The sequence below is a fragment of the Xenopus laevis genome, chromosome 5S (assembly GCF_017654675.1).
Source record: "Xenopus laevis strain J_2021 chromosome 5S, Xenopus_laevis_v10.1, whole genome shotgun sequence".
NCBI classification, from domain to species: Eukaryota; Metazoa; Chordata; class Amphibia; order Anura; family Pipidae; genus Xenopus; species Xenopus laevis.
This window is the reverse complement of record NC_054380.1, coordinates 7,988,744-8,011,505: the sequence shown is the minus strand read 5'-3', so window position 1 is coordinate 8,011,505 and position 22,762 is coordinate 7,988,744. Positions and strand designations below refer to the sequence as shown.

The following is a 22,762-nucleotide window of genomic DNA, read 5'->3' as shown; positions in this document are numbered from 1 at the left end:
GCCATTCTGGTGGCAGCCTTGGGTTATGGGATGTATACAAATAGCAAGGGACCAGACCACGTTCATTACTCGCTTGTTGTTCCAGTACAAACACCTGTTTTGTTCGAGGCATTCATTTGTTGGAACAGCCAGACTCGGTCAGTGGGGACCTTGCTCCTGACAGTCTCTTTTTTCTTGGCTTTTAAAAATTCATTTTTATATTAAGAGAATGTGTTCTAATGACACCAGAGGGTTTTGAGAGACAGCGGAAAAGGCCCCGGGCCTGATAAAGCGCAGCCCAATCTGGTAATTCAAAGCAGACACTTAATATAACAATCAAGGAAGCGGCTCTAGTTTTTGGGACACTTTGCATACAAACGCAATTTATTGCAGATATTTCTGCCGGGATTTAATGTTCCTCCTATTTGCAGCTAATGCGGTGGTGAGATAGATTGCCTTCCATCTGCCCATGTCATGTGCTCGAGAACAGTGAATTAAACCAAACTTGACTTCTTTTAATTGAGACATAAATGAGATACCCCAGGGCTGCAGCTCCCTCTGCATTGTCTGATATCGAACAATTACCTGCAAGTTATTTGGGCTCTGGAAACGGCAGCGACTCTCTGCATTCTGTGTATAAAAGGAAAATAAATGGGATCTGCAGCAAAATACTAGGAGCAGTTACATTTTTGTTCTCTCATTTTTGGTTGCTCTGGTCCCATTTACCGTAGCAACCAGTCAGACAGAAGAATGAACAGTAAAGCACTTGAAAAGAAAAGTCAGTAACCCCTATCAGCCAAATAGCTGGCAACTGGGGAGAGGCACAACTGGAAGGCAAATAATTAAAAAACTATAAAAATTAAGACCAAGACACAATTGGGGTTCTAGGCTCATTTACACAGTAGTAGACAGAAGTGCTGGAGAGCTAAAGGGGAGAAAATTCTGCCCACTAAATTGCCATTTACTAAATACTTACGCTGCCTGTATGTCCACAAAACAATGTGACAATGTTATACCATTTTACAATATTTGTAGTAAATTCATGATTTTTTTTCTTTGTCCATTAAAGTCCATTAAAGAAGCAGGACAAAAGTGAAACTAGTCATTTGAGCTTACTCGGTTGTTTTGGGTTCCAAACCCCTTTCTCTCCTATACAACCCTGCCACTTCCCATTCAGTATAATATGAACTGTTTAACACCATGATAATATGTACCTGTATATGCAATTTTCCATATATTTAAGTGTTTCAGGCATTTCTGTTAGCAAGGGGTTGGGATGGGAAGTTGATAGGTTGAGGGATGGGAAGTTGAGGGGTTAGGGAATCGAAAGTTGAGGAGTTGGGGAATAGGAAGTTTTAGGGTTGAGGGAGGGAAGTTAAGGGGTTGAGGGATGGGAAGTTGACAGGTTGAGGGATGGGAAGTTGAGAGGCTGGGGGATGGAAAGTTGAGGGGGCTGAGGAATAGGAGGTAGTGTGTTGAGAGATAGGAAGTTAATGGATTGGGGTATGGGAAATTAAGAGGTTGAGGTATTGAGGAATGGGAAGTTGAGGGGGGACAGAATAGGAAATTGTAGGGTTGAGGTACAGAAAGTTTAGGGGTTGGGGATGGGAAGTTGAGGGGTTGGAGAATGGGAAGTTGAGGGGTTAATGAATGGGAAGTTGAGGGGTTGACAAATGGGAAGTTGAAGGGGTTGGGGAATAGGAAGTGTAGAGGTTGAGGGATAGGGAGTTGAGGTATTGAGGAATGGAGAATTAAGGGGTTAAGGAATAGTAAATTATAGGGTTGAGGGAGAGGAAGTTAAGGGGTTGAGGGATGGGAAGTTGAAAGGTTGAGGGATGGGAGGATGAGGGGGTTGGGGAACAGAAAGTTGTAGGGTTGAGGGTGAGGAAGTTATGGTTGAGGGGTGGGAAGTTGAGAAATTGAGGCATGGGAAGTTGAGGGGTTGAGGAATTGGGAGGTTGAGGAATAGGAAGTTATAGGGTTGAGGGAGAGGAGGTTTTGGGGTTAAGGGATGGGATGTTGAGATTTGAGGGATGGGACGTTGAAAGGTTGAGGGATGGGACGTTTAGATGTTGAGGGGTGGGAAGTTGACAGGGTTCTGAAATAGGAAGTTGTAGGGTTGAGGGAGAGGAAGTTAAGGGGTTGAGGGACGGGAATTGGGTTACGGAGCACCTGAAAATAAAACACTTATCTGAAACGTAGTTTTATGTTCAAGTGTGAATGATTCTCCATTAGTGATGGGCGAATTTGACCGCCGGCGAAATGTCACAGACGCCCAAAAAAATTTTTGACGCGCATCTTTTTTTTTGATGCACGCCACCATACAAGTCTATGGGCGTAATTTTTTCGGCGAAACGAGGCGAAAAAATTTGCCCATCCCTATTCTCCATGTTCTTCTTTGGGGCAGGAAGCTAAGAGCAGATATAAACCTTCAGCTGCAGCTCATTATAACTGGATGTGAATTTACAGTTAATTATGCAGAATCATTATCTGGATTTGCTGTCAGTTATAAGCTGAATTATATTGGAAATATGTACAGTATCACACTGAGGGGGAGCCATAAAAGCGTGTAATTATGTTTTATTTAAATGTCATTATTAACAGTGAGTAAAAGGTAGCATTCTCATTGTACAACAAAAGCCGCAGCAAACCCAAAACGCAGCAATTTCTATAGAATGTTAGTGGAATGGGAATATAATGAAATGGAATTAAAATCGATTTAACATGATTTTAAGTTTATTTTTACGTTTCCATCATTACAGTTCTGAATCATCCAAGAGTATTGAGAATTGTGTGCGTCACCTTCCCCTTCACTGAGTAAGTTTTAAAGTTCCCTTTTCGAAGAGTTCTGTTTATTTATATCTCATCCATGGTTACTTCAGGCATTGGCTGACCCCAGAGCAAATACCCCATTATTGGCACCCACAACCTCTCACTCTCCAAACAAATCTATAGAAGTACTTGCCTTACCCTACTTTAAAGGGATTCGGTCATGACTTTTATGGTATCGTTTTTATTGCAAAACTACACTGTGTACCTCGCACCTAATTCATTCTATCATTTAAATTTGTTTTTCTTGAACCAATAAATGTATTTTATGTACTAGGGATTGACAGGTGTGTAGGCAGCCATATCAGGGAATTTTGCATTTTACCTGGTCATGTGTTTTCAGAAAGAGTCAGCACTTCACAATGGCACTGCTTTCAGACAGGCTATTGTTTTTTCCTTCTCAATGTAACTAAAGGAGTCTGTCACGGTCAGCACCCTAAACCAGAACTAATGCCAAGCTTCCTGGTCTCGGCTCGGCTTCACCAGTAGTGTGACCGCCTTTGGCTTCGGGAGGAGCCCTCAGCGTACTCAGATGCCACCTGGACTTTTCGAGAGGAGCAAGGCGAGGAGTTCTGGCAAGCAAAAGGGCACGACAGTTAAAAGTCAGTTAGGCCGAAAGTCGCGATACAACAGGATAAGGCAGAATCGTAGTCAGGCAGGCTGGGTCGAGGCAGGCGGAAAACTAGGATCGTCAGGCAGGCAAAGGGTCAAACCGGGTAATCAATCAGAATAGGATCAGGCAGAAGGAGTAGTCAAAATACAGGCTGGGTCGGAGTACGGATATCAGGATGGTCAAAAACAGGCAAGGTCACAACAGTAGATCAATAACAAACAGGAAACAGATGCCCAAGGCTCAAAGGCACCAGGAAAACTAGTCCTATCACAGGCAAAGAATCCAATGTAATGGCCCTTTAAATACCCAGAATGCTTCGAGCTATTGCGCGCTGACGTCATAAGTCAGCGCGCCTGCGCCTATAAAAATAGCAGAGGCGCGCCATGTGCCTCCTTAGTTCACGGGGGATCAGGGAGAGAAGACCGGCGTGTCGGGCGTCCCCGCCGAGAGCGCGGTGGGCATCCCCGCCGGCCCGCTAGACCACCAGGGTATGTCGTTTTTATTACAGAGTCACAACCTGGACTTGGATGTTTTTTATTGAGTGCTTTTCTCACATCTACCACTTGGTGGAGTATGGGTGCATTTTTAGCAATGCAGGTGCCAGGGAGCTGTTATCTAGTTAACTTCCCATTGTTCTGATGATAGTCAGCATGACTGGGGGCACCTGTGAAACTAACCTCTATCCCCCATGCCAGATTCTAAAATTAAATGTAAAAAAATCTGTTTAATCTCTGTTAATGGGGATAGAGCAGATAATGTCCTTAAGGGGACAGGTACACTCTCTCACTTAGAAAAGAGGTGGAGTGTTTTTTTGGATAAAACACTGTTACCGTATATACTCGAGTATAAGCCGACCCGAGTATAAGCCCAGGTACCTAATTTTACCTACGAAAACTGGGAAAACTTAATGACTCTAGTATAAGCCTAGACACAACTACAGCCCTGTCTCCCAGCAGCGCACATTCTGCCAAAGCGACCCCCCCAGCGATCAACCGGACTTCTTTGCAAAGTTGATGGCGACAGAGAATTGCCAAACGGATTACTGTGTGCATTGTCCCACTACCATGTGCAGAGGGTGCTGTGTGATATTGCCATCACTGTTAATCTTTGGTATAACTAACAGAGGGCGTTGTGTGATATTGTCATCACTGTTATTCTTTCATATAACCAACAGAGGACGCTGTGTGATATTGCAGTCACTGTTATTCTTTCATATAACCAACAGAGGGCGCTGTGTGATATTGCAGTCACTGTTATTCTTTCATATAACCAACAGAGGGCGCACTGTTATTCTTTCATATAACCAACAGAGGGCGCTGTGTGATATTGCAGCCACTGTTATTCTTTCATATAACCAACAGAGGGCGCTGTGTGATATTGCAGTCACTGTTATTCTTTCATATAACCAACAGAGGGCGCACTGTTATACTTTCATATAACCAACAGAGGGCGCTTGTGATATTGCAGTCACTGTTAATCTTTCATATAACCAACAGAGGGCGCACTGTTATTCTTTCATATAACCAACAGATGGCACTGTGTGATATTGCAGTCACTGTTATTCTTTAATATAACCAACAGAGGGTGCTGTGTGAAATTGCAGTCACTGTTATTCTTTCATATAACCAACGGAGGGTGCTGTGTGAAATTGCAGTCACTGTTATTCTTTCATATAACCAACGGAGGGTGCACTGTTATTCTTTCATATAACCAACAGAGGGTGCTGTGTGATATTGCAGTCACTGTTATTCTTTCATATAACCAACAGAGGGCATTGTGGGATATTGCAGTCTCTCCCCAAGTGAACTGTTGGTATAGGAATGATTAAAAGTGACTGCAAGTCAGGTACCGCTGACCCAAGTATAAGCCAAGGTAGACTTTTTCAGCATATTTTGGATGCTGAAAAACTCGGCTTATACTCGAGTATATACCGGAAAACCTCAGGTCCCGAGCATTTAGTTTGAATGATTCTCTGAATTTGTCTTGTTTTCTGGATATACAATACATTTTCTACATGGGCTCCTCTCTAGTGATGGGCAAATTTCTCCCGTTTCGAAACGCTAAAGAAAATTCGCGAATTTGGCGCTAAATTTGTGGAACGGCGTAAAATTATGCTTGTAATTTTGATGATATACAGGCACAGGACCTATTATCCAGAATGCTCGGGACCTGAAAAAATTATTTAAACATTAATAAACCCAACTGGATTGCTTTACCTCCAATAAGGATTAATTCTATTTTAGGTGGGATCAAGAACAAGCTACTATTTTAAGACTACAAAAAAAAGGGTAATTTTTTCAAATTTGAATTATTTGATTAAAAAGAAGGCTTTGGGTGATGGCTTTTCTGTACTTTGGAGCTTTCTGGATAACAGGTTTCCGGATAACGAATCCTATACCTGTTTTCTGTTTTCCGGTCTTTAAGTAAACTGCTTGAGCAGAAAAGTTCTCCCTACAAGTAGGTCACATGCTACATTCTTTTATGGGTTTTTTTTAAAAAAATTCTGTCCAGATTTTGCCTTTCCGCTACCTAAATCCGTTGACGTTGACAGATGGCATTGCAAATCAGATTGTTTAGCGTAGGAACGGCAGAAGGTTTACTGTTACCTCGGAATTTGTTTCTGAAATGCGTGCAATGAGTACTGTACATTTCATATGTAGATTAGAAAGGAAGGCTGCGACGGGGCCCTATGGGGATTATAATGCAAGAGCTGAGAATAAAGGGGGGACGAGCAATCTGGCTGCTGACTCAAAGATATGCAAATCCCCTAAACAGAAAAGGGAAACAAAAAAAGAAATAGGACACAGCAGAGATACCTATTGAAGGGGAACTATTGCAAAAATCAACTTTATCTTCACTATCCCTCTCTCAGCATCAGTTTCTCGTCATTCTCTCTTCATGCAGCAGTTGGGTGTCAGATATTCATTGACAGTTAGATCTAATGTATCTTATAGGGGGGCTCCTTTTGTCTAGAAGATGTATTAGAGATCACTCTATTAAACTCACCAGACATCATGTCTCTCTACATGCAGGATTTGTGCAAAAGGCAGTTATTTTGTTAGATTTTGTACTGGAATCAGTTATTTGAGTCAAAAGGCGTCCATTTATCGTCGCTGGCGTTTTTTTGACACCAGCGACGGTTCCAACGCCGGCATCAACGTTTTTCGATGCCGGCAACGTCGGCTAATACACTAATATGAATGCTCCATATGTTCTCGAATGTCTGGCGAAAAATGATAACACAAAAAAAGTTCAAGATAGGACTTTTGCTGGCAATCCCACTTTAAAAAAAGTAAAAGTCGCCAGCGTTTTTTTAAACTTTAATGTATTTTCGGCAGATAGGATATGAAGTAAGTGACATGAGATTGAGGAAGATTTAGCTTCATTTTAGCAGTTCGCCTGGTCTGAGGTGGCGAAGTCAACTCTGGCGAAAGAGGTAACGTTCAGTAAAATCCGCATTTTACTGAATTTGCGGATCAACGACCATTCGCCTGAGCGAAAAGTCGCCTGGCGATAGAGTGCAAATAAATACTGGCGACGGTCCTGTTCACTGGCGAATTGTCATCTGCGCCTGTTAGTGATATGGCGATATCCCTGCGGATTGGATTTCTAGCGAAATTATGCTAGCGACAGCCACTTCGCTCTTTAGTGAATCTACCCCGTTATATCTTAGTTGGGATTAAGTATAACCTACCTTTTTTATTATTACAGAGAAAAAAAGGAATCTATGGGAGTTGGCCTTCCTGTAATTCGGAGCTTTCTGGATAACAGATCCTATACATGCTGCGATTCGGGGAGATCAGTCGCCGGCCGCCTCTTCTTCGGGGCAACTAATCTCCCCGAACTGCCTCCAGCTGGCGAGAATGTAAATCGCCGGCAAGATGGCAATCAGTGTGCTTTGTTTTCCGAAGTCGCCCGAAGTTGCCTCACGAGGAAACTTTGGAAAACAAAGCGTTCCGAGTGCCATCCTGCCGGCAATGTACATTCTAGCTGGCGGGAAGGCAGGGGAGGCAGTTCGGGGAGATTAGTCGCCCCGAAGAAGAGGAGATTTGTCGTCGGGCGATTCATCTTCCCGAATCCCAGCGCGTTTCTCTGCCCTAAAGAGTTAAAAGGCCCCATAATGTTTATTGGTAGCGGAGCCTGGCTATCTCCCAGAATTCTGCTTTGCTGATTATAATAAATCAGTCTAGTGGCCTGCTAGATATGATTAGGTGGTGATGCCGAGGCAGACTGTATGTAGTTAGATTCAAGGGATAATGGATTGGCCTGATCATCTTTAATCTTTTGCATCTTTCAATTTTTACTTCCCTTCCAGACTTGCCATTAAAGACTCGTTGGGAATATTTCCACCGCCATTGAAATGAAATGTAACTAGATTTTTTTTTTGTAATCTGCTCTTTAGCCATAGAGAGAATTAAATGAGAATGTGTCCGTGTGTAACAGAATCTGAGATAAGGAATACCTGCATATTGTTTCATTCTCCGGAATGCGTTTGCCGGCACGCGGCTGCGTCCCCCATAGTCCTATCTCCTGATCCGTGAGAGGAATCGCAGAGCTCAGTCGTTACAAGACGAGAGGTTTTGGCAGAAACAGCAGGAAGGATTTGTACGGAGGAAATGGCTCAGACAGGTTGGGAGCCAAAGGTGCAGGTTACAATGAAACAAATAAATCAGCAATAATCCAATTAATAGTTAGAGCTGGAAATGAGAGAAAGCCGATGCCCGGCCAAGAGCAATTTAAAGTCACCTGGGAGCTTAACGAGGAACTGAAATCTAGGGATCAGGGAACCTCTACATAAACCATAAAAGACAAAAAAACATATAAATATATACAGTTGCCCAGTAAAGTGAAAAGAGAGAAGGCAGCTGATGCAAAGAGGCAGATTTAGTAAGGGAAGAAGTGGCCGTCTCTAGCGAAAATTCGCCAGAAATCTCATCCACAGGAACATTGCCAATTTACTAACAGGCATAGACGATAATTCACTAGCCAGGGCCGTTCCTGCCATGAAGTAAGGTGAGCACCTTGCCTCAGGCGGCAGTGAACGGCCAGTTACAAGGGGCGACAAAAAGCTGCCTCTTGTAACTTTAAGAGCCGAATTTCCGTTTTTTAAACTGGAAATTCGGCACTGCTAGTGCAGAAAGCGCAGTACGCACTCATTACACTAGCGATGTAGCCCCTTTTGACCCGCTCCAACGCTAAACTTTTAAGCGCGGAGCGGGAGAGGGGGTCGGCATGGGGGTTGCTGCCTCAGGCGGCAGCAGCCCACGGATCGCCCTTGTCACTAGTGAAAGAGACCGTCAATATCGCAGTTACGTACCCTATCGCCAGCCGAATTTTGACTTGCAAATTCACTAATGTGCAAATTTTACAGAACGTTACCTCTTTCATTATGAGGGTGGGCTCATGTCTAGATCTCTTTTGTCTTTATTTTGCGTTAGCTGGCAAAAATTCGCCCTTTAGTGAATTTGCCCCATAGAAGGGAAGGATGATGGGACAAGGCCAGTAGAACAGGGGGTGCTGACAGCAGTATTAATATATAAGGACTCAATAAATTAGAAAGATGTTTGGTAACCGGAGTAGTGTTTATGGCTCAGGAGATGTATGTGTTCCCCCTATGGACTGTACTGGCAGGGAGTCCAAGATAGGAGACTACTGCAATTAGTTCCTACAGACCTACACTATTCTGAAAAATGAAAGACACTGTGGTAGAGTGACCACAGAAAAGAGGAACAATGTGTGTTTGTCCTTTAATTTCTCCCCAGTAGAAGAGGTAATCTCCAGAAAAAGTGTAAATAATAAAAAGAGAAGGCTTCAAAGGCTTTAGTTGGCAGATCCTGGAACCTATAGGGTTCTGGAAGGAACAGGCAAGCCAGACACTCCATTCCACAGGTTTGGCTCCCATATTGGAACTCACTTTCCACAGGAAGGCTGTCCTGAGGAAAGGCATTTAAATCTAATGTTAGGAAGGTCTCTCCGAGCAGGGCACATAACACGAAAGGTTACCTGTCTATTTTAAGAGCTTCAGAAGGGCTAGAGTCTCCTAAGTTTGCTCATAGTCTGTACAGAGAGATCCCATAAAACTATGGCAGCATAGGCATTCCCTGTACTAAGCACAATTCAGCAGGAACAGTCCCTAAGTTTGCTCATAGTCTGTACAGAGAGATCCCATAAAACTATGGCAGCATAGGTATTCCCCTGTACTAAGCACAATTCAGCAGGAACAGTCCCTAAATTTGCTCATAGTCTGTACAGAGAGATCCCATAAAACTATGGCAGCATAGGTATTCCCCTGTACTAAGCACAATTCAGCAGGAACAGTCCCTAAATTTGCTCATAGTCTGTACAGAGAAATCCCATAAAACTATGGCAGCATAGGTATTCCCTGTACTAAGCACAATTCAGCAGGAACAGTCCCCTAAGTTTGTTCATAGTCTGTACAGAGAGATCCCATAAAACTATGGCAGCATAGGTATTCCTTGTACTAAGCACAATTCAGCAGGAACAGTCCCCTAAGTTTGCTCATAGTCTGTACAGAGAGATCCAATAAAACTATGGCAGCATAGGTATTCCCTGTACTAAGCACAATTCAGCAGGAACAGCCCCCTAAGTTTGATCATAGTCTGTAAGGACTTTTGTTTAGTTTGCTTATAGCAAATGAAAAAATCTATGACACGATTAGTGTAGCCAGTAATAAAAAGTTCCAAAATAACCTTGTTTTGTATTATGTGGTTTGCCAGTCTGGGACCCTGACTTATTTGACTGACTGTCCAAAGGGCCAATCAAAACTCTGAGAAATGAACTATTGCACTATATCAAGCAATGCCATTATTTAAAGGTCTGCCTATATTCTCCAGGGAATGAAATTGCTGTAAAGCTGCCTGTAATTGGGCAAATAAATGTTGCTTTTTTTGTTTTCTTTAAATTTCCTGAAGTTTAATTATGTCGGCAGAGAAGTAGAGGTGACCGAGCCGCTTTGGTTAAGGTTTTATTTCAGTACAAATCATTTTGATTAGCCGAATGCTAGTGACGCCGCCGATTGAATGGGGCTAATTCGTTCACCTCCAACAGAAAGGGCACAAACTCCTAACAGGGCAGGATTTGTGATTCTGAAACATTCTAATTGTACAGCGCCATTTAACCCAGTGATGGATCCCAATCCCAGAGCTCTCTCTGTAACAGGAGCAATAGTGGTGCAGGGAAATATTTATATATATATATACATACACAGCGAATGACGAGAGAAAGGAAAGTTGAAGTCGACCGGCGAAGTTAAATCCTTCGACTTCAAATATAGAAGTCAAAGGATTTAGCACTATTCCTACTATCGACTATTAAATCCTTCGAATCGAATGATTCGAAGGATTTTAATCCATCAATCGAAGGATATTCCATCGATCAGGAAATTGTTAGGAAGCCTAACCTTCCCCATAGGCTAACATTGGCCTCGGTAGGTTTTAGGTGGCGAACTAGGGGGTCGAAGAATTTTTTAAAGAGACAGTACTTTGACTATCGAATGGTCGAACGATTTTTAGTTCAAATCTTTCGATTCAAAGTCGAAGGACGTAGTCGAAGGTCGAGGTAGCCCATTCGATGGTCGAAGTAGCCATATTCGACCATTCGAAATTCGAACTATTTTTCCTTTATTCCTTCACTCGAGCTAAGTGAATAGGCCCCATAATATCACAGTTTCTTCTTAACTATAGGGGTTTCAGTTTTGTGCCTGCACATTTTGGGGGATGTACTAGTAACTGATACTGCAATTAATGAAATATAAACCTACATTTCAATCATTGTATCTGCATAGCTTTATAATTACTGTATGATACCAGCAGTCACAGAGCCCTTATTTCATTTAAGCAAAGTGCTCTATAACATAAGCATTTACTATTATCTTCTTCTCTGTGATATTTTTATTTTAAAGCTCCAAAACTCAACAATACTTGACATTGCTCTAAGGAATCGACATGGAAATATGGAGTGCTAGCTTCATGCTATGTGGCTGCTTTTCCTCTTGTTTACACAGAAGGGAGAATGGGGAAACATCCAGGGAAAATCTGCAGGAGAAGTTGTGTCAGGCTGATAAATGCTGAATTTTGGGGTTAAAGTTGACCATTCCCAATGACCGAACACAGGGCGAAGTAACAGAAGAGGCTCAAGAACAAAAAGGTTAATCCCATTAGTGATGTGCAGATTCAGAAAAACTCAACCCGCACTCAACTCTAACCCGCACGCTCCCGATCCCCGCCCACCAGCATTCGACGTTTCACCTTCCTTATATAGACCCGTGTCGTGCCACCCTACCCCAGCGATGATGTCACAAAATATAAAACCGTAAGTCAACATCACTAAATCACATCCCTGATCTCTATCAACTGAGAATCCGTGGTAGGGTTGCCAACTCTCTGGACCCTGACAGTTTTTGGAAGGGCTGTCCGGGTGAAAATTGCTTGTCTGGACTTCCAAATTGAGAAATCCGGACAGGACATTGAAGTTAATGACATGGAGATCAGTCATCACCTCTCCCCCGACATCACCAGCCCACCCTGCCCGTTTCCCTGAACTGAAAAGGTGGCAACCCTAATCTGTGGCCTGATCGGACCAATTTGAAGCAAATCTGTATTTGAAAATATACCCAAATCCTTCCTGAATAGTGACACCTATGCATACCTCCCAACAATTTAGAAATAAAAAGAGGGACAAGAAATTTGCCGTGTAGAGCAGCAGAGAAAATCGGGACTTTCCAGTGCAGCTGCGGGCTGAGCTGTTAAAAGCGGGACTGTCCCGCTGAAAACTGGACAGTTGGGAGGTGTGACCTATGTACTCTGCATGCCTTAGTGTTGCAAAATGTAGATCTGCAATAGTATCTTTAAAATGTTTTTTTCTCTTGGAGGCTCAACTGTTGGACTTTCCATTAGCAAATAAAGTTACACACACATATATGCAGGTATAGTATCAGTTATCTGGAAACCCCCTATCCAGAAAGCTTTGAATTACAGGAAGGTCACCTCCCATAGACTCCATTTAAATCAAATAACTCAAATGTTTAAAACATATTTCCTTTTTCTCTTTAATAACAGAACAGCAACTTGTACTTGATCCCAACTAAAATATAATTGAGGGGAAAATAATCCTATTGGGTTTATTTAATGTTTACATGAATTTTAGAGGAGATACGGTATGGAGATCCAAATTAAAGAAAGATCCCTTATCCAGAAAATCCCAAGTGGTGAACATTCTGGATAACAGATCCCACATCAGCCATAGATTCAAGTATATTTAAGACACTGAGGGGGTTATTTATCAAGCTGCGAATATCTGAACCTCAAATAATTCGTAGTTTTCTGAACAAAAAAAAAACAACAAATTTTTCGTCTAAAAACTCAGAATCCGAAACTCCGGCATCTAAAAGCTCTCAAGGTCCTGTATAAGCCAATGGGGGAAGGTTCAAGTGTCTGCGCTGATGTCTGTACCGATCTCCGATGATTTCGAGGTTTCTGCGCAAAAAACTCTGAAAAAATCTTAGTTTTTGCGCATAACTCTGAACAATTCTGAGCCCCAAATGTCCCCCTATATAAACTCCAAGCTGTGCTTGAGCCTTCTGCCCAAACCCCTCTACCCCAGGTGGACTGGCCTCAAAGTTTTAGAACTTTAAAATAAAGATATCACAGAGAACGACATTTTCCGAAGGATAAAACCCTGTTCAGAATAATCCTTAATTACTGTACTTTATTTTCTTTTTACATATTATTAAATACACAATAATCATGCCATGACAAATATTGCCCACCTAACATAGAGAAGGGGTCACAGTTCTCCATCAGTTTAGTGCAACAGAATGTTGGATACAATATTTTCTCAGTAAATCTGAGCAGAATATCTTTTGACCATGAACAACAGCTACATCCCAAGTTTCATGGTTATCTAGACTTGTATCTACACCAACTCCATGGACAACTGTGAACCCTTTGGTAGATCTTCATATCTACTTGTAACCAGTCCTCATAAATATACTGTAGCATGTGGCTTAATGTACAAACTCTAAATATGACTAGAGTCCATATCAATGTGTAAAAGCACATAACAATAACCCCACATCGCTCTCACACACATACATACAAGCAACATTTGCCCAAAGCCCATTATTGTTGGAGTAGTAAACAGAGGACACTGACCAGCCTCTGCATTGGTCCTTAAGGGAGTCTGGATGGATCTCTTGCTTCTATACACCTGATTGGCAAGTCCTGCTCGGCCCCACCAAGCTGCCCCTGAACAGAGAGAGCAAGGATAAGTTTCTGACTCCTTACTTGATGTGGTGCCTGGATAGCAAATAAAGGAAGATTGTTTCTTAAACTTAGGTCACCAAATGCTGCTGGTTCCCAGTATATTGTCACCCACATAAGAAACTAAAAAACACATCTTTACAGGTACAGGTACCACTTGATGTGCTGACTTTACAGTAAGCAGATGGAGAAGACATCAGAGTACCAACTTGGAAATAATTCTGCACTTAATTCTCCTCAATCTGTATTAGATGAAAAATTAGAGTGAGTTAGCAGTTGTTAAGCAGATGACGGCAATGGGGAATGCATTTTGTACACCAATATACTCAGTACATGGAGAACACTATATTTATGTATTTGGTCCACTTGGCACTTGTTTTTAGGAAAAGGTTGTGTGTAGGTATTCCAATAGGTTTGCTCCATCTGTTATATACAGAGAAAAGTGAGACATTTTGGTTCATATAACTTCCCATGTCCAATCATGTTATGCCATTCTAATAGCATTACTAGACCATCTCACCTTTTCCACTGTAATTAATTTTGTTATATATTGTGCCTTTCTATTCCATCTCTAAGGATATGCTGTATATCCAACAGAGATGGAGTAGCCTTTGTTGCCTCATTTTATGGGCCATTTTATCCCATAGCTTATAACTGAATAATTACAGTATATACAAGGTCATGCCAAATAAATCCAATAAATCTATATTTTAAAGTATTGCAGATCTTTGTGATTAGTTTGTATCAGAATGATTATATAAACATATCTACCACCAAACTGATTTACCATGTAATATGACTTAGAGAATATAGTTCTCCTTAAAACATCATCTATGTTCTCCTTAAAACATCATCTAAGCCCTTTTCTATGACTATCAGTCCATCAAGCTCTCCATCACATCCTCAACAAGATCAATTCTCCTTAGGTCCATCATACCTTTTAAAAAGCTATTCCAACCTATGACATCTGTAAATGCTTTATTCTTGCATACCATCAGTAAAGATTTTAAAGGGATTCTACCAGACCATTATAAAAGAGCATGGATGCAACGTTTTAAAATAAGTTACTTATAGCATCTCTAGAGGCCTCCTTAATGGGACCATCGGTAAATGACTTGATGCCTCATTGATAGAGATCTTTGAAGAGATCTATCCCAGATGATAAACAACCTCTTTTTTCATGTCTAGTAGAAGTAAACCTAGAGCCATTGGACTTGCTGAGTAATCATTGAAGATGTTTCAAGAAGCTTTGTCAGTTCATCTGACTGATATGGGAAGTCCTTGGTGTAAAGACATATACTTTAATTGTCACCTCTCTGAATTGTTACATAACACTTTACGATTGAATTATTGGAAGAGTTTATATGTTGAGGACTTCCCCTACCAATCTGTTGAACTGAAGAAGCTGCTCAGATGAGTAGTGAAATATCTTCAGCAAGTCCAATTGCTCTAGATTTACTTCTACTAGATATTTGTTATTCATAGCTCTCCTAATCATAACACCAGGAAATATCAATGTCCACAGAGCTGTCATAGCATGAGTAAATGTGGCGCTTAAATAAAGTCCTCTTATACCTCCAGGAAATATTGCTTTTAACAAAGCTTTGTTGTGCCATCAGGCTCTATCATAACTTCAGTAAACACATTTTTTGCCCAGGGCACTATATTATATCAAAAAATGAAATTCTCTACTATACCATCAGGAAATATTCCTCAGCCCAGAGCCCTATTATACCATCAAGAAATATCCCAGAAAACAAGCTCTATTATAATACTGGGAAGTGTCCGTAGGCCGAGAGCCCTATCATATAATCAGAAAAAGCCTCTTGAAAAAGACGTCTCTTATACCATAAGGAAATGTCATTTGGAATAAACATTCCATCCTACAGAGTTCTAAAATTCTATCGGGAAATATACCTTTTCACAGTGCTCTTTCATACTATCAGGAACTGTCCCTTTATACAGAGTTCGACCATACCATTAGGAGGTGATCCTTTATTCTTAACTTTATCATAGCATCAGAAAATATCTCATTGTTCAGAGCCCAACCTACAATCATCCTACAGAACTCTATTGTACCACTACAAAATATCCTTGGCACAGAACTCAATCATACCATTAGGAAATTCACCTTTATTCTGAGATCTATCATAACATCGGAACATGTCCCATTGTAGTGGGCTATATCATACCTTCTAATGTTTCTTTTTTCTGCTGCCCAAAAGCTGTTTCGGCACAGACTGTTAGCTCTTTTGAAAGTCTGAACTTTATCTGTACATCACAACCATCTCTCTGCACCATGAAGTGTATCAAAACCTGTTCAGTAATTAAGGGATTTATGCAATGGGATTACTGAGGAGCTGATCTCAGCATTGCTTACAATGCCACCCACATCACGCACAATTGTTGGACCTATGGTGGCTATACTGGTGGCATAGCAATAAATGCCCACGAGTGTTAAAGGGACCCATTTATCTATTTATAGTGGTTTGAATTGTGTTGTTTATGATGGGTTTTTGCTGCTGAGAAGAACAAGGGCATGTCTGGAAGAAAATGTTCTTGGTAAAACCAGTATGCTATACCTAAATACAATACTGCGCTGTCTAATGGAAACAATTAAGCAACTCCCTCCCTATATGTATAAATACCATACACAGAGAGGGAATGATACACATAAGCTATACCCTTATACTATGCTTGTGCTACCTGAGTATATTGATTCAGTAATTGATTCAGCCCTGTAGACACATTTCATATATTTTCATTGATCTGGTGTAACTTGACTTATATAAACAAAACACTTATGTTATGTTCATTACCAATGTAATTCTTGTTAACGGGTTAGAGGGAGAGCAGGAATGCAGAATTCATATCAATATTGAAAAAAAGTATTATTTGGAAAGAAACTATGTTCATGTGTATCTAGAATTATAGGTGGAAGACAAGCTACTGTACATTCCCCATAACTTGTGCTCAAGCACTTGAATTAGCAGCAGCCTGACCAAAGTTGGAATAGGAGAAAGCCCTAGTTGAGGTTGATGGATAAGTTAAGACCCCATTCTATAGAAGCCACAAAAAATATAACAACATATAGGCAACTTCCATGGAGCTTCATGATTGAGCTATATAATAACCAATACCAGTATAACTCTAATTCTAAAATAAAAGTATAACTCACCTTAAATACATTGGGTTTTTGGACGTTTTAAAATACCTCAAGCAAAAGACAATGACCAGTTGTGATGTCATTTGACCTGTTTACAACTCTTTTCATGCTCCAGAGCGAGACTATTGGGGGGTGTAATCAGGGCCTGGAAAGGTCACCCAATCAGCAAAGCCACACTATCCTAACCCCTGCCTTCCAACCCAAGGGGCAAGCAGAGTAGACGAAAAAGAATTGCAATCCACTCTGTCTGGTGATGTGTTCGGAGGTAACAGGGATAGAAACTTGGATTCACACAGAGATGGCTACCGAAGACGGGCAGTTTTTAAGATCCTAGAAATTATAGAACTAAACCTAGACCCCCCCCCATGAAAGATTTTCAATTAAATAAATGTAGAAAATTTCCCTATTGCTTCTTAAATATGGGTCAGACATTATATTAACAGGAAGTTGGTGTAACAGGAAGTGATGTGAATTCAAATGGACTTTTTTGGAAACTAAAGGTCCACTGGGAACCATTCCTCCCTCATCTCACATATTGTCTAGTCATATATCCAAAAGCATTTATATAAGGGTCTATCAGTCCATTCATATTTAAAATACATGAGAAGCCAGATATCACTGCAAGTATCAATTCTGATCAAACCCTTCTAAATAAAGTACAAAACTATAGAGTGGTTTGCTTCTATATAATTCTTTTTGCAGATTAAATAGTGCAGCATGGACCCTTTCCTGAAGAGCGGCAGGTGGAATGGGCAGAGTTACAATGCAGAACTTGAAAAGATCATTTTAGAATATGAAGTACAGAAATGGAGTTTGGCAAAGTAAATGGAAGCGGCAGACTTGGAGGATGGTCAATGGCTGCAGAGTGTAGTTAATGAACAAGAAGAGATAACAAGGGACTTTATGCATCACAATGGAAGTCTGTGGATGACTTGGTTTCTATATTACATGAGGCAGAGAGATGTCTGAAGAGATGATGTACAATAAAGTAAGTAGCATGTTTCTCCAGTAAAAAGCATAAAACATTTTACCTTTAAACATCATATTGAATGATAATCTTTAAATTTTACCTGTCTGGTCATTAATGAAAAACATTAAAAAATATGGCGGAGTCAAACATTCATTCCCAAGTGGCTCAGACAAATGGTGAATGAAAATAGAAGATGTTCTGAAGCTCAATGAAATCAGGTCAAGACCAGGAATGGGCCAACCTGCTTTCACTGAGCTTCAGTAGGGTTTAGGGAAGAAGAGCTTAGTCTGAAAGCCTACTCAAGTTCAATGAAAACAGGTCCAAGATCTGGAAAAGACCACTTGGTTAGGACCAGTTTTTGTTAAGCTTCAGTAGAATGTAATGGTCCTAACATGAAGTTTTGGTCTACCATACAGTAAAGTCATAACAACAGAGGTTCTAACAACCTCAACATGGATCCTAGAACCCACCCCAAACACATGATCCCCTTTACCTGTTCTGTTAGTGAGACAGAAAGTGATGGATTTATCCGGGATCCCACAAACATCCCGTACAGATACTTGGCATGTGTAATTGGCGTAGTCTTTGGGCCTCAAATTCTTCAGCTTCAGTACTTTGGTTTCACCCTGAAGAAAAGGAACACATGGGTTTTGTTATGCTTGAACCAATACTATGGCCATAGTCAGAATCTGACATTTATTTACTTTTCTTGATATTATTATTCGTTTGGCTTGAGAGATAGAATTTTTTTTGATAATCAGTGATACAAAGGGACAAGTTTAAAGGAAAAAGTCTCTGGTCTGATCTACAACTCTATATACATATAACTATAACACATTCACTTTCACACAGAACCTGGGTTGCCAGTGGACAGTAGATTATTTGAAGAAATAACATATAAGGTACATCCTTTGTACTTTAAATTGTGGTGCAATTGTGGTGTGGTGCAATAATATATTATATATCTAGCACACAATGGGTGATACACCGCAGTCTCCTATGTACTAGATATCACATGGTGCTCTAACCAGACCAGAGTCCTTACTCTATTTTAATCTGGTTGATGTTACCTGGGGAACTACTCTACACTATAATCCTTGTCATAGCAAGATTTGTTCTAGTAGCTAGCCCTATCTAACCATCCTATCACTAATCGGCTTCGCTCACGGAGACTCCTCAGCCCTGACTTTACTAAGGTTTGGGTAAAGTTCAACAATTTTGCATCTTATGTGGAATCTACCCCTGGAACCGATGCAGTCCAAAGAGACAAAACCATGGGGCCTATGGGCACATATTCCTCTTCCTAACAGAATAGAATATAGAAAGCCAAACTTTGGACTTTGTGGCCGGGTTTGTGGTGGTGAAGGTGGTGGTTGGGGAGGGAGGAAAACCTTTTTCATGGACAAAGGGAAAGACTTTGCCAGGGTTGGTTTGGGAATTGTGGACAGAGGAAGGACTCCAAGAGGGTTTGGTGGTGGGAGATACTGCTGAGCCAAGCCAAAGATTCATGGACTATATTTTGCTTATCGGTGGTAAATAGTTTAAAATCAGTTTTGATTTAGCTGAGCTGATGATTATTGCAAATTGATACGTTTTTACAAAATAAAAAAAATCCTAACAGAATAGAATGCTATGATTAACACCTTGCATCCCCAATACGTGTTTTCAATTTCCCACTGTTTTCATCATGAGAAAGACTCTAGTTCTAAAGTCTCATTAAACCCATTTGGATACATACTATGGAGAGCAAATATCCCAAAGTATAGATATTTCATCTGGAGATTAAACAACCAAATGTGACTTACTTTGGGGTATTTTGTCAGTTGATCTGGGATTATCATGGGATATTGCTATCCTAAGGCAGTCTTTTCTAGAGCTAGGAGCCTTCAGAACATTATTGCTCCTTATTTCTCCAGTAATAAGGTGCAGAGAGCAATGTTGATCACTAGGGATACAGTGGGTAGTTCTAGTTACAAAGTTTGATCTTTTATTAAAGAAGACAACTCAGGTGTATCATCCCAGAATGCTGGAAGGCAGAGATCGATTATGCACTAACATCTACTATAACATCTAACCCCAAACATGTTATGTATCTGTATATTTCAAGCACATTTCAAAGTATGTGAATGGGGTTTGGAATTATTCCCAAGTGGCTGAAGCAAAGGAAAAGTATCTACCTTCTTACAATTCAAAAGATTTGCTTAGAATTCATGAGTAATACAATGACTTTAATTGTTTTTTAAAGACAGGAGTCTCTTCAAAAATGTTTTTAATAACAGTTCTTCAAAGTATTAATGATCTATAACTTTTTCACCAAGCTGGGCATGATCATTTCGACTTCCGGGCAGTTGATGCCGACATTGTTGATTTTCGCTTGCAAGAAAGTGTTTGTCTACATAAGAAGCCACAAGAGATGTGACCAATGAATGTTGAATGATATCTCCAAAGAGTATTAATACGTGTTGCCTTGTATGTCATAGCTAATGTATCAGCCAGTGCAAAGGCTACAGGGAGAGAATTTCATGATATTGGGCAATAAATAAGCTATTTTAAACTGTAAGATGAAATCTTATTTCTTCTATCTCAAGGGATGTCGTTGGGTTCTTTGCAAGGTTCTACTGGTGAATAAAGTATTGGAGAGTTTATTGCATGCCCCCCCTTTAAATGTAGTGATCATATGCCCCCTCGACTGCCTTTTCTCCATTATAACCAATTCAAACTTGGTCAGCATTTCACCATAACTGAGCCCTTGCATTCCCTTTATCAGCATAGTCGCTCTTCTCTGTACTTTCTCTATTTCATCACTGCTCCTTATATATTTATATCTAGTGATCATATCCCCCTTATATATTTATATATAATGATCATATCCCCCTTAACTGCCTCTTCTCCAGTATGATCAAAATCAGCTTGGCCAACATTTCCTCATAACTGAGCAATTCCATTCCCTTTATCAGCTTTATTGGTCTTCTCTGTACTTTCTCTACTTTTTTACTGGCCCTTATACATTTATATACTGTACAGTGATCATATACAGCCCAATTGGGAGCTTAAGGTGGACAAATTCTTACAGAGGTTAATGGGATTAAAGTACATGGTAGAATAGATCATTTGGTCATGTTACCTATTCTACCTTCTAATCAGTATTGTTCAAAGTGCATCATCTCAGTATTCTCTTTGCGACTCACCTTCACCTCTGAGATACTGATACCTAAATATAGTAAGAGCATTAGCCTCCAACCAAGTCAGAACAAATCAATTACTGACTCAACCTCGGTCTAGGTTTTCTATTTCTCTTTTATAATCAAGACATAACAAATCAATTACACAGCTGAGAGACGCACACACACACACACTGAATTCGTAAAAAGAGTTGCAATTATAGCACCAAAAACTAAATTAATTAATAAATTCACTAGCTGTGTCACAAATATTGTGTAGAACAGGTATGTCTGACCTGCAGAGCTCTGACTGATGCTAAATTAGTTCCTAGTATTCTCAGTGAGCCAGTATTCCCAGATGGCACTACCTATGGCAGAGCATTTTTTTTTCAGTGCAAACATGATGGTTGTGCCAAAATCACTTTTCCGTGACCAACAGTCGTGCCCAGCAGTGTCCTCGCTGACGCTACTATAACTTTATAAGAATTAATTTCTTACTTCCCCCATAAAGTATGCTGTGCCCTGAAACACATGATATTTGGCATAAAAGTCCATTTGTGGAGCAGCAGCAGAAAGGCCTAGAAGTTGCAGAGCATGGAGGCTAATGGACTCAGCTTGAGACAGGTTGAGCCATGGGAAAAGCCTCGGTCAGGTGCTACAATAGAAGGTTTGTCTGTGGAGCAGGGGACGCGCAAGGAATTGAATAATATTGACCTTTAATTCTGCAGAGGTTCATGTTTTGGGAGAAGAAAAAATGAATAACTCAGGCCAGATCCCTGTCTCTAGAGGAACGGCACATCATGTTCCCTCAGACAGACCAATCTTAGCCCTTAGTAAATCACATTGTTTTTTTATTTGGCTCTGGGAAGTAATAGATATTCATGCTCTGGGCATGTGTAAATCTGCGGGAGGTTTATGAGATCCCTAGTAATATATGCAGCAGCCACATCTGCTTTGAAGTATTTCTTCTCCTCGGTGTCTGCAGAGTCTTCTAACAAGGCCTCATGGCCTACTAAGGAGAACCTTAGATTTATACTCTGCCTGCTCTGCATGGGATTGGCACATAGTGTGGCATATCTCTCACCCACAATACTTGTATGTGCCTTCTGTACAAGTGTTGAAATGTATATGATGTAGATATTGATGCATAAATAGTTATGGATATTTTAGGGGACTCCAAACTGAGCAGTAGACTGAATACCAATAATTTCTTCACAGTGTTGAGCAGAGAGCAAAGGGAGAGATGATACCTATAGTAGCAGTGGGATATTAGTCTCTGGGAAGGGAGTGTGACTGTGGGATAGCAGGTATAGTAGGGAGAGATGGTGTCTATAGTAACAGTGGATAATAGTCTCTGGGAAGGGAGTGTGACTGTGGGATAGCAGGTATAGTAGGGAGAGATGGTGCCTATAGTAACAGTGGGATAATAGTCTCTGGGAAGGGAGTGTGACTGTGGGATAGCAGGTATAGTAGGGAGAGATGGTGCCTATAGTAACAGTGGGATAATAGTCTCTGGGAAGGGAGTGTGACTGTGGGATAGCAGGTATAGTAGGGAGAGATGGTGCCTATAGTAACAGTGGATAATAGTCTCTGGGAAGGGAGTGTGACTGGGTATTGCTTTGCTTCACTGCCTATACCCCAATGTGTGTGTGTATATATATGTATATATATGTATAAACTACTCCTTCCATTTTCTTTCCCTTTTTCGGCTGCCCATAGTGCAGCAAAACAATCCTATTGGGTTTATTTAATATTTAAATGATT

General features: G+C 40.7%; 1 protein-coding gene across 3 annotated transcripts in view; it reads right to left on the bottom strand.

Moving 5' to 3' along the window:
- mdga1.S (MAM domain containing glycosylphosphatidylinositol anchor 1 S homeolog) overlaps window positions 1-22,762 on the bottom strand; it is a 178,981-nt gene that overhangs the window by 62,348 nt on the left and 93,871 nt on the right. For 2 of the 3 annotated variants that reach the window (XM_041564207.1, XM_041564208.1), the window contains exons 5-6: window positions 18,331-18,463; window positions 13,594-13,686 (exon numbers count right to left, since the gene is read on the bottom strand). In XM_041564207.1, the coding sequence (XP_041420141.1) occupies window positions 13,594-13,686; window positions 18,331-18,463 (226 nt within the window). The remainder of the gene's footprint in view (window positions 1-13,593; window positions 13,687-18,330; window positions 18,464-22,762) is intronic. The other variant, XM_018264895.2, reaches the window with a different exon arrangement.